We start from the raw sequence: 12,091 nt of genomic DNA, 5'->3' as shown, positions 1-12,091 counted from the left end.
GAAGGTACGAGTGAGTTTTGGGCTGAATTCACCAAATGGGGAAAACAGGAGTGAGTGAGTAATAACAGAGGGGAAAAAAAAGGGGGCTCACACCTATAAATAAAGAAAAAAACACCCTCAAAGACACTTATGCATGTCTTGAGCACATGTGAATTCACAAGCCTTGTGTCACCAGTGTGAACCCCCTCACATCGCCACCCACTCCCTTCCCTAATATCCCTATCCGACCATTCTAGTAAATTCACGTCCCTGAGACCAGAATTATTTCCTTTTTTTTTTTAGGTACACTGAATTTCCCAGAGGAGACTGGTACTCTAATCAAGAGATGTACTAGTGAAAAGAGAACCTGGAGCACAATTGAAACGATGTATAAACTTTACCTATAAGATCCCTAAATCGATAAAACTCTACTAAATCATATGGCACCTGACCCTGTAGTTCGCGTTTCATAAAGCAAAACTCCTTCAATTCCACAACAGTCCCCTAACTACCGCCAGGTTGCGACGTATTTTAAATACAGCGCACACATGGTGGCGTTCGGGGAGCGCTAAGAAGCGCAAGAAAAGTGGTGCAGCACTGTGTGCAGTGCCACTTTTTTCAAATATGCCCCATTTGGGCATATTTAAAAGCCCCTAGTACCACAACAGTCCCCTAAATACCGCCAGGTTGCGTTGTTCAGCACTCCGGCCATCATACTTTTGTGTATTAAAAGGAGGCTTTCATTGGTTATAATGGGCATCTGGGTGATGTGCAAGATTAGCGTCAACATTTTTTATGCTAATCCTCCAATGCGCCGGACTAGCGTAAAAAATTCTGACTCTAGTCCCCTAACTACCGCCATGGTGCACTGTATTTTAAATATGATGCACAAATGGTGGCGTTAGGAGGGGCGCTAAGGGGTGCAAGAAAAGTGGTGCTGAACTGTATGCAGCGCCATTTTTCTTAAATATACCCCATAGTTCTGTTTTTTGCAGCAGGCATATTAACCCTCTTTGCTACTTTATGTTGAGTCAAATCTGCCCTAGGCAAAACTCCCATCTCTCTCTCTCTAGCAGGAACATTAATCACAAGAGGTATCTTGACATTTTAATTGTTTCTTGAAGGATAAACGCACAAGGAACTTTTCAGCAGGTGCTTTTAAATCGCAAGTTTTGTAGAAATTGCTAAACACAGCGCCTCCCTGAGGTCAGCGCCCGGTGCAGTTGCACCACTCACACCGCCCAAAAGTCGACCCTGCTTACATAGTCCTGGAGAGGCCAGGAATAATTAGACCAAAACAGATCTACATTGTATCTACAAGGAGTCCACAACAAATGATAAATCACTTGAGGAGAAGAATACCATCATCCTAAATCCACATTACATTTGAGATATTGGGTCAACAGGCTATTGGTCTTTGTAGTATGGACTACCTGAAAGAACAGACCAAACAAGACAGACTAAACATAGTTGGATGTCACATTTGAAAGACTGAAAAATAAGACAAGTGTGCAACAATGTACTGCTTTAAATTTTTTTATATGCTCATAGTATTGGCACTTAAGTGAGACACACTGACTCTATACCCTAGCAGTTGTCTGTTGTAAATCAAACTGAAAATGAAATATGGTAAAATAAAAAACCAACAATACAATAATAATTAGTATATTATTGTTAATGAAACACATGTACAAGGATCTATCCCTTAAGAGTGGTTGTTTATGATTTTGTCTGATGGGGCAGTTTATGGGCAAGAGGTAACAAGAAGATGACTGGTGACAGGGGTTTGGCTGATGGGGAGTGATATGGTGCAGTGGATGAGCCCGCCTGTATTTAATGGCAGAAAACGGAAATTTGGGGGAAATATGGGGAAAGTTAAAGTTTTTTGTTGCATTTTTGTGCTAACTTTAAGCCTACTGGATTGTATGCCAGTTGTAGTTTTAAGCTACTTTATAGCAGTGTTAGTGTTAAATACAACATTTACGATTTGACATTGCTTGAAGTAATGCAGGCCTGTTAGAAATGGGGGCTTTGGTTGACAGTCAGGACAGTCAGGTTACCCCCTGTTCAAGCAAGGACCCTCACTCTAGTCAGGGTAAAAGAGAATCACCCTCTGCTAACCCCTGTTTACCCTTTGGTAGCTTGGCAGAGCAGTAGGCTTAACTTCAGAGTGCTAGGTGTAAAGTATTTGCACCAACACACACAGTAACTTAATGAAAACACTACAAATGACACAACACCAGTTTAGAAAAATAGGAAATATTTATCTACACAAAACAAGACTAAAACGACAAAAATCCACAATACATAAGTCAAGTTATCAATTAAAAATCAAAAAGAGTCTTTAAGTAGTTTCAAACACACACTAACGATGTCAGCGTGAAAAAGTACTTTGGGCACATCAAAAATAACCCCGCATGGACGAGTGCACGTCAAAAAGGGCTTGCGATGCGCTGATTCCACACACGAGCAGGACCTCGTTTCTCCTTTTGCCGGGTCGAGCGCGTTGTTTCTTCTCTCCGCAGGAGAGCGATGCATCGATCCGGTCAGCACTCTTGGGTCCGGGCAGGCCTTGCGTTGTTTTTCCACGCCCAGCAGTACTTGAGTCGGAAATCCAGCCACACGATGATCCGAAAACCGAGCAGTGTGGATTATGATCTCCCAGCCTCCATCGGCGATGCTGTGCGTTGTTTCTCCTGCTCCGTGCGTCGATTCTTCGTTCACGTTTCCTGCGAGCGTTGTTTCTCAGCTGCAGAGCCGGCAGCGCGTCATTTCTTCAGCCGCAGATCGGAGTCGCATCGATCTTTCCCCCGCACCGTGCTCTGTGCGTTGATTTCCTTATCTTTAGGCTGCCAGCTTCTCCTTTCAGGGTCCCAGGAACTGGATGAGCACCACAGGGCAGAGTAGGAGTCTCTCCAGAGACTCCAGGTGCTGGCAGTGAGAAGTCTTTGCTGTCCCTGAGACTTCAAACAACAGGAGGCAAGCTCTAAATCAAGCCCTTGGAGATTTCGTCTCAAGATGGAAGGCACACAAAGCCCAGTGTTTGCCCTCTTACTCTGGCAGAAGCAGCAACTGCAGGATAGTTCCACAAAGCACAGTCACAGGCATGGCAGCTCTTCTTCCTCAGCTCTTCAGCTTTTCTCCAGGCAGAGGTTCCTCTTGTTTCCAAAAGGGTTTACAAAGTCTGTGGTTTTGGGTGCCCTTCCTATGGTCAATTTCTCCTTTGAAGTAGGCCTACTTCAAAGTAAAGTCTCTTTTGAATGTGAAATCCCGCCTTGCCCAGGCCAGGCCCCAGACACTCATCAGGGGGTTGGAGACTGCTTTGTGTGAGGGCAGGCACAGCCGTTTGAGGTGTGAATGACCACTCCTTCCCTCCCTCCTAGCACAGATGGCTCATCAGGATATGCAGGCTACACCCCAGCTCCCTTTGTGTCACTGTCTAGTGTGAGGTGCAACCAGCCCAACGGTCAAACTGACACAGACAGAGAATCCACAAACAGGCAGAGACACAAAAATGGTTTAAGCAAGAAAATGCACACTTTGTAAAAGTGGCATTTTCAAACACACAATCTTAAAATCAACTTTACTAAAAGATATATTTTTACATTGTGAGCTCAGAGACCCCAAACTCCACATGTTCATCCGCTCCCAAAGGGAATCTATACTTTAATCAGATTTAAAGGTAGCCCCATGTTAACCTATGAGAGGGACAGGCATTGCAACAGTGAAAAACTAATTTAGCAATATTTCACTGTCAGGACATATAAAACACATTACTATATGTCCTACCTTAACCATACACTGCACCCTGCCCTTGGGGCTACCTGGGGCCTACCTCATGGGTGCCTTACATGTAAGGAAAGGGAAGGTTTAGGCCTGGCAAGTGGGTACACTTGCCAGGTCGAATTTACAGTTAAAACTGCACACACAGACACTGCAATGGCAGGTCTGAGACATGATTACATAGCTACTTATGTGGGTGGCACAACCAGTGCTGCAGGCCCAATAGTAGCATTTAATTTACAGGCCCTGGCACCTCCAGTGCACTTTACTAGGGACTTACTAGTAAATCAAATATGCCAATCATGGATAAGCCAATTACATACAAATTTTGTAAAGGAGCAATTGCACTTTAGCACTGGTTAAAGTGCCCAGAGTAACAAAAACAGTAAAATCAGAGTCCAGCACACATCAACAACCTGGGGAATAGAGGCAAAAAGTTAAGGGAGACCACACCAAGGATGAAAAGTCTAACAAGGCCCATTTCACACTGCTGCCTGCCTTTGTCCTGAGTGCCACACTCTATACCAGTGTGTACATGTGAGTCCAGAATATGTTACCAAAAGCAGTTGAATGTAATGTCATTGAATAAACTGGAATATTCAGATATCCTCAAACATCATGTGATTACTACCCAGTGTGGAAGCACAGAGTTTGGTGAATCTCACAAAGGTGAAGGACATAGTTCCACCTGCTGAAGGAACCCTGAATGCAGCTATGTTTTTGGGTTCACCTGGTTTCAGAGGCTGCGCACTTTCATTGCCGGGGCTGACTTGTATCTAGTCAGGACTAGAAAAACAATTCCAGACTATACCTTACGTAGTAAAATCAAACCTTTAAGCACATTATATCACCAGCTTCGACCCGCAAATTTTATAAGACAAAGCCATATAAAAAACAAAGGTATACCAAAAATGACATTATCCTTGGGCCTCTAATCTGAGCCACGAGTTCTGATATTAACATCCTACATATTCATAGATGGCGGACAGTGTATTAAGAATATGTTTTTAAAAATGTGCGGAAATCAGTGGCGTAATGTAAAATGATGCCCCCCCCAACCCCGCTGAATGAGAAAAGGGCCCCTGAGTCTCCCGTATCTCACAAATATTCATTGGCTTTGGATAGAATGCGGTCCTCTGAAAGGTTTGGGGGTCTCTGAATGGTTGGAGGCCCCCGTGGGTCGCAGGGGCTAGTGTTACGTCCCCGGGAGGAATAATATTACATTCTACTATCAATACAATTAATTTTTACCTGCTTGTGTTTGATCTTCTGTATAATTAGTTGATAGACTCTGGTCACTTTCCATGTAATCCCTGCCAGTACCAGTTAGGTTTAAACATTCCTAAAATGCATTAAGAAACTCACCGTCTGACTCTGAAGCTGCTCTGAAGATTAGGTGGCTGCTGGGAAGGGGCTGAGTGATGGAGCCTACATTTTCACCTTTGGGGCCCTGCATTTTGAAAAATAAGCATTAATGTTAGGTTTTTCACTCGTCTTTTATTTCATGATCCAACATTTCAGTGCGCCCATGTAACACGTTATTACATATTTTATCGTTACAGGCCAAATGTAATCAAAGTAATCTGTTATAAAAACAAATCAGCAATTGCCAGAAAAATCCTGAACTCGAGTATGAACTGTAACCAGTTTGTAAGAAAATCACTTACAGTTTATGATGACCTTTCCACAAATTCCTCCATTTTGATGAAGACTACCCGTGGGGGAAACTAGTGGTGTGCTCTCCCTCTGCGCACATTATGAGTGGGACCATATCACTTGGGGTAACACCTTTGCCTTTTCTTTATCATGAGGTACTGCCACCCAATAGTTAATAATGATTCAAATGTGCGATAATGAAGACAAATTTCTTCTAAAAGACTATGGGCCTCATTAGGACATTGGCGGAGAGGATTACTCTGTCCCAAATGTGATGGATATCCCGTCCGCCTTGTTACAGGTTCCCCAGGATATACGGAAGTTGTAATATGGTGGACGGGATATCAGTCACATTTAGGACGGAGTAATCCCCTACGCCAAGGTCGTAATCAGGCCCTTAATTTCGAGACCTGTTTTCCATTTAGTTTGTCAAGAGTAGGATACTGACCAGGCTCTGGCCTATGGAAAAATGTTTAACTGTTGTAGCTTTGGCCCAATTAAGCACTGATAGCTATAGAATAGTACTATTACTGGCAGCAATATGTTATCGGTACCTGCTGTTCATTTGAGAAACCTTGGTGTAGTTCCAGGGGCAGAGTCATTAACTCAGTGCCTCAAAATTATCACTGCAAAACTATCACTGCACATTCCAAGAGGAATTGCGCGTTTTTTTATTTTGCATTAATCTTGCTCTACAAAAATCATCAAACGTGCTTGCTCAACATATAGAAAACTCATGCAATCTAGATCTTTGCCAGCTTGAATTTAGAGCACGTTGATGTACAGAAATAACTGTAGTACCTTGATCCTTCTGGACCCCACACAGGTGTTCGACATGGTTGCCCATTCCATTGTTAGTTGCAGCTAGACAATTTAGGGATCTCAGGAACAGTGATAACACAGTTTGCATCCTTTCTGGAGGACCAAGTCTGCGGCCTTAGACCACACTGTGGCAGTCAAATGTGGAATTCTTCAAGGATCTATGTGATCACCAATGCTCTTAACTCATGTAAAACTGCTATCCTAGCTAATTAGATCCTATGGCTGCCTAGCTGTGTCCTACACTGACAACACCTGTAATAGTCCTCTTTGACCATTGAGCTGACAAACATAAGTACAGTCTTATAGGGTGTCTGCAAGGAATCAACACCTAGATGTCTATTGAATGCCAGCAAGACTGAAATCATATTTATTGGCAATTATTCCATGTGGAAAACACAACATCTGGTTGTGCTCCTGGGATTAAACCCCAACCCTCTCACCCATAGAGAAAAAACACATAAATAGGAAATAGCAATTGTTATTAAACTCCTGCTTAAATCACAGATGAAAGCAGTCTCCTCACCACGCGGATTAAGGAGTCTTGGCAAGGTTTTTCCATTCTGCCATCTGTACTACAAACAGTCATTGTAATTGCTAACACAAATGTCTTAATTAGAAATTATTAATGAATGTCTATGTATTTTTTTATTATGAATTTGAAAAAAATAATATAACATAGAAAAAAAAATGGCACGTTTGAAATTGTGACCTCGAGGAATGGCCACCAGTGTTCACGAAATGTACTAAATGAATGATTAACACATAAATATTGAAAAAGTATTAGATTAATGTAGTAATATGCCATTTTAAGGGTTATGAATTATGCTTTAGTTTATTAATTGTAGGCCTTATCTTGGCGAGTGTCTTGGCCTAGTCTTGCCAGGCCTCTTGCAGAAGCTGTATTTCTTAGCGTTTAATGAAAAAAGCTGACAGAGTGGACTAACTGTGAAATGCTCATTGCTTTCATAAAATGCTTAACTGAAGCTTTCTATGGGAACCGACGGACAGGAGTTGAAGTTCTACAAATGTATCATATCATATGTAAAATGCGCTAGATGTACTTTCCAAGGACGCGAACAATGAAGACACTGACTGGAGAAGAAGATGAAACAATTTTGATACGGACAAACTGGATGATGAGGACATCGTAAGGCGGATCAATCAACAACGTGTGAAGTGTGAAATATTAGAATTTATAGATTTGGGACAGTTAATTCATTGGATGGGGTAATAACGTACAGTTAATTGACCAATTGGAAATTGGGGGATAGTTTGGGTGACTTTGATATAACAACGTGACAGAGGGAAAAGACTTCAGTCCTTATTCCGATTTTGGGTTGCGATATTGAGAAGAAGAAGAGATTCGAGATTATGTCATTGGGCTCATACTCTCTGACTGAGAGCTTGATGTGTTGCTGATCGATTGATGACCTGGGGACGAAGGCTGATTCTGTTTGCTGACCCATACTGACGATAGGTAGATATGACAATATGGCTGAAATTTATTTTTGGGCCTTTTCTTTCTAGGTACCAACTGCGCTGTCTTAGTTAGTTTTCCTTAGCTAGATGTTTTGTAAGTACTTGTTCTAAATTATTTTGCATGAAGCCCCACATGCTGATGCTGCTCTGGGTTAGATGAGTTTTTTTTTAAAATCTGATGATAGACAGATTACAGAGACAAATGTTTGACAGATGTTTTGCTGAAACTTATGGACAGAGATGAAATCTTGAAGCTGATTCTATTATTGATTGGCGCTGATGTTCTAGAATGTATTGTGATACAAGCCTTAATTAGATTGTGTTTCTGGCGTCTTTTGGCTAATTAATATTGTTCTTATATGCATTTGAACTTGAGATTGAGTATTAATCCATATGACTTAGTATTGTAACCCAAAGGGAAATAAAATTACTAAACTTTACTAAAGGTGTGGTTATTTATGGCTGAGAAGTCATGGTGTGTGACAATTACTGACTTTGATTCGATTATTGACCATTGATTTGACTAATGAATATTGACTTTTTGCATATTGATTATTGTGTACTATGCTAGAACTATGGCAGGATTATTCTAAGGGAGCAAAAGGTTCATCAACCTATACGCGTCCCCTTGTAAGTTTACTTATTAAGGATCGGCACCTTGACACGTGTATCCTATCCAGAATAGATTACTTTAACATCTTGGACTACTCAACAGCATTGTATCCAAACTGCAGAAAATCTAAAATGTTTCAATACAGACAGATGCACACCTCAAATGATATGACCAGGCCTGACAAGTCAGTACTCAACTCCAATGGCTCCTGGCTAGGCAGAGGGGCTCCTTTAAAGCCCTCTGCCTTATATACAAGATCTACTATGACAAACACATTGTTTCTACGTGACCAGTTTAGATGCAAAATGTCTGAATGTCTGGTAGAATCCTGCATTCTACATCCAACCTCCTGCTGATCATACCTAATTTTACGAGATCACAGACTTGAGGGCATTCCTTAAGTTTCTGGGTGCCCTCATCTATGGAACAGAAGTGCTCTATCTCAAAAGTGACACTCAGATCTGACTTTAAGAAAGTCCTGAAACCTCTATTCTGGTAATTAATTTCCTCTTTTTATTCTTACTATTGATTTGTATTTTTATTGTGTCAAAATTTAGTTGAAACAAAAATTAATTTTAAAGTGAAGTTATGACTACCTTTTGTTATAAGACTTTAAAGTATGCTGAAAAAACATCAGCAAATTATTGAAAAAACTCAGTTAAGATGCGGATATCATTATAAAACAAAATTTTAAAACCACAGAAATTCACCAGATACGTTTAGGTAAACTAACCATAACCTTTGCCCCATCATATACTGTTTATGACCTTACATAAACATCACTTATGAAATATTAAATAACATTGTTGTTGACATGGTTGATGATTTCTAAGATATCAGGGTGGTCCTCTGCCATGGAGGCTGAGATATTCACTCTCACTTCAATATTGGCTTTACTGAAAAATGTGATTTGGGATTGAGATTCTCCATATTAATCGAATATATTTCCTTTCTGTAATTCCGAATAAATAATGATCTCTTTGAATCTCTTATAATTCACTTAATTTATAAAAGCATGAGGCGAGTTAAATGGATGTGCCATCTTGTTTGATGTTAAGAGCCTTCTGATTGAAACATAAGGCTTTTTAAAGATTTGATTGCATTTCCACTTTTTGAGGACTTTCCACTACACTTCTGGGCTTTGTATGTGTCTTTTAATTTCCACTTACTCAATTTAATGAATGATAGCTTTTACTGTTTTGCTGTTTCTGCTTCATTTGCCTTATTGTTTTAAGCTTTTGAAGCACTATCAATGCCTTTTATTTGTGGACATTTTACACAATCTTAAACATGTTCTTAGTGTTACACCTATATTTTCAATAATGAAATACGTTCTGTACATTTGAATACATGTGGTATGGTATATTTGTTGGCATATGATTTTGAACAGTTTAAAATTCACCAATGATACAAATGGGCATAGTATAGGGGACACATGATTGGATGGGATAATCATCACAACTGTTAAAATCAGACATCAACGTACCAAATATTAATTGGGTGAATTGATTATCGTTTACCCTAAGTTGTACACTAACTATGTGGCACTACATGTGTAGTTTGGTGCCAAAATCTGTATGTGTCAATATTTTTAGGTCTTTTTCATTCTTTACATTCTGGCAGGTTTAACCTGATGAAATGTAGTGGGATATACAAACTTTCTTGTTAGGTGTGTTAAACATCACACCACTTACAACTGTGATACATGCACAAACAGATGGAAATGTTTGTGCATTCTTAGAATTCTGCCTGCCAAGTCATGGATAGGAAAGGGTTCTGAATATCAGTGTAGAGAAAAAACAGCTGGTCCTCGATGGATAATGCTCTGCCAACTCTTTACGTATGAAACACCTCACAACCTAGGTTAATCAATCACCCCCAGCCCTGTGGCCATAAGTCTAGGGCTGGCCTTGATGGCAAAATGGTTCATGATGCTCTCTTCAGGTCATCACACTTCGCCATTAGCTTTGCCCATTCCTTTTCTTCCTGGTAGAGGTCTTCCCCGCAGCACTGAGAACAATGACAAGCTCCCATTGTGACAACAATTTATCCTACATCGGTCTGCCACAGCATCAAACAATTTATTTACAAAGCCTTTTCTTTGTGAGAGAGTTCAATTCCTTAAGGGCTGGCATTAATTATGTATGTTTTAGTTGTGAAGTAGCACCTACTGTCTTGAGGTGGTATGGAACACAGCAGTTTCACTTGTAGCTGGAAAGAAACCCACAAACTGGCTCTTCATCATGAAATCTCTGTCAGTGCTTTGGTCACCTTTGAAGCACCCAGCGTCACCCATAAAAGCACTTACTGAAAGGACCCGACTGCCTCCACTGTAAAATATAGTGTTATTCCCCTTGCTGCTTCCAAACCTATGTAACCAAAAATACCATTGACCTCTCATACACTCTGCAGCTTCAAAGAGACAGATTGTTCCCAGTCCAAGGACCCCAGCTATGGAACGCATTACTTATGAGAACCACACAATGGTCGTACTTCGCTAACAGGGGAAAACTTAAGGCACATCATTATTACCATTTACTTTAAAGAGAAAGTTTGTTGGAACAATGAAGATTGTAGACCAAACTACAGAGGACTTTCATATCAGTGATTTAAATCAACCACACTTATATGAACATCGGGTCTGTTAGCTTTTAATGTTTTGGTCAAAGCAACTCATCAGGCATATTCACAAGACTATTTGCAGTATGCTTTGTTTGGTCTCTGTAAAAATGTAAGATCAATGTGTAATAATTCAGCCTTGGAAAATAAATTTTTGTTGGGCAAAACATGTGTTTGTTTGGTCTGGGAAAATTAAACTCGGACAAGAATAAAACTGTGTTGGATGTGCTTTTAGTGTTTCCAAAAATATACTTGGCCTTTATGTTCTAAAATCCTGTTGGCATGTGTTAGTACATTAATGTTGTTTCAAATGCCTTAAAACATTTAGGGGTAATTCTTTACATTTCGCTTCTTTTTACCCCTTTGAAAAATGAAACCTATGCCCACCTAGGAGAATAAAAACCTGTCAATAATGGAAAGAAATAGGTTATAACAAATAAAGGAATTCAACTCTTCAACATAATGTTTTGGATTATAATCAAAAGAAATGCACTGACACCATGTCCAGCAATTAGCTGAAGAATAGCCTTGGTACACAGGTACTGTCTCCACAAGTGAGCCACATGAAAACAAGCCAGATGAATTGAACGTCTTGGAATACATTTTGTGTAGACTCCTCACAACCTCATGAAAAGTCATATTTTTGTGAGACAAAAATATTATTGAAATGCAATATGATGCCGTTTTCTTGCTTCCTTGTATCTTTCTCTAAACTAATAAGTTTCGTAAAAATATACCTTTCTCTCTCTTACGTAATTATGAATCCTAATAAATCAGAATGTTCTGGTTCTGTGCAACATTAATCTAACATAGCCTCCCACTGACATTAAAATGAGATTAAAAATAAAATATGATGACTTTGGCAATTCCTGGTAGAAACAATTGTTCAGCAACAAGGATGCTATATGTATTTGGCACACTTGAATAAATGAATTAATTAATGTTCTGATTAATTACAATCATTACAATAAAAGTAAAAAAGAAATCAAGACTAAGATAGCTCCTATCATGCAGACACTTAAATAATAAAATTGCCGATAATACAAGTAACAAACATGCAAATTATTACAGCCTAAAACATGCATGTATTATGCAATGATGTATTAAGATGGAAACTCCTGAAACCGTCAGGTCTTAGGA

General features: G+C 39.9%; 1 protein-coding gene across 5 annotated transcripts in view; it reads right to left on the bottom strand.

Moving 5' to 3' along the window:
• OSBPL5 (oxysterol binding protein like 5) overlaps window positions 1-12,091 on the bottom strand; it is a 1,002,849-nt gene that overhangs the window by 332,037 nt on the left and 658,721 nt on the right. For all 5 annotated transcript variants that reach the window (XM_069223010.1, XM_069223008.1, XM_069223007.1 and 2 more), the window contains one exon: window positions 5,128-5,212. In XM_069223010.1, coding sequence (XP_069079111.1) covers window positions 5,128-5,212 — 85 coding nt within the window. The remainder of the gene's footprint in view (window positions 1-5,127; window positions 5,213-12,091) is intronic.

The sequence above is a fragment of the Pleurodeles waltl genome, chromosome 3_1 (genome assembly GCF_031143425.1).
Source record: "Pleurodeles waltl isolate 20211129_DDA chromosome 3_1, aPleWal1.hap1.20221129, whole genome shotgun sequence".
Lineage (NCBI taxonomy): Eukaryota > Metazoa > Chordata > Amphibia > Caudata > Salamandridae > Pleurodeles > Pleurodeles waltl.
This window is presented reverse-complemented; position numbering and strand designations above follow the sequence as displayed.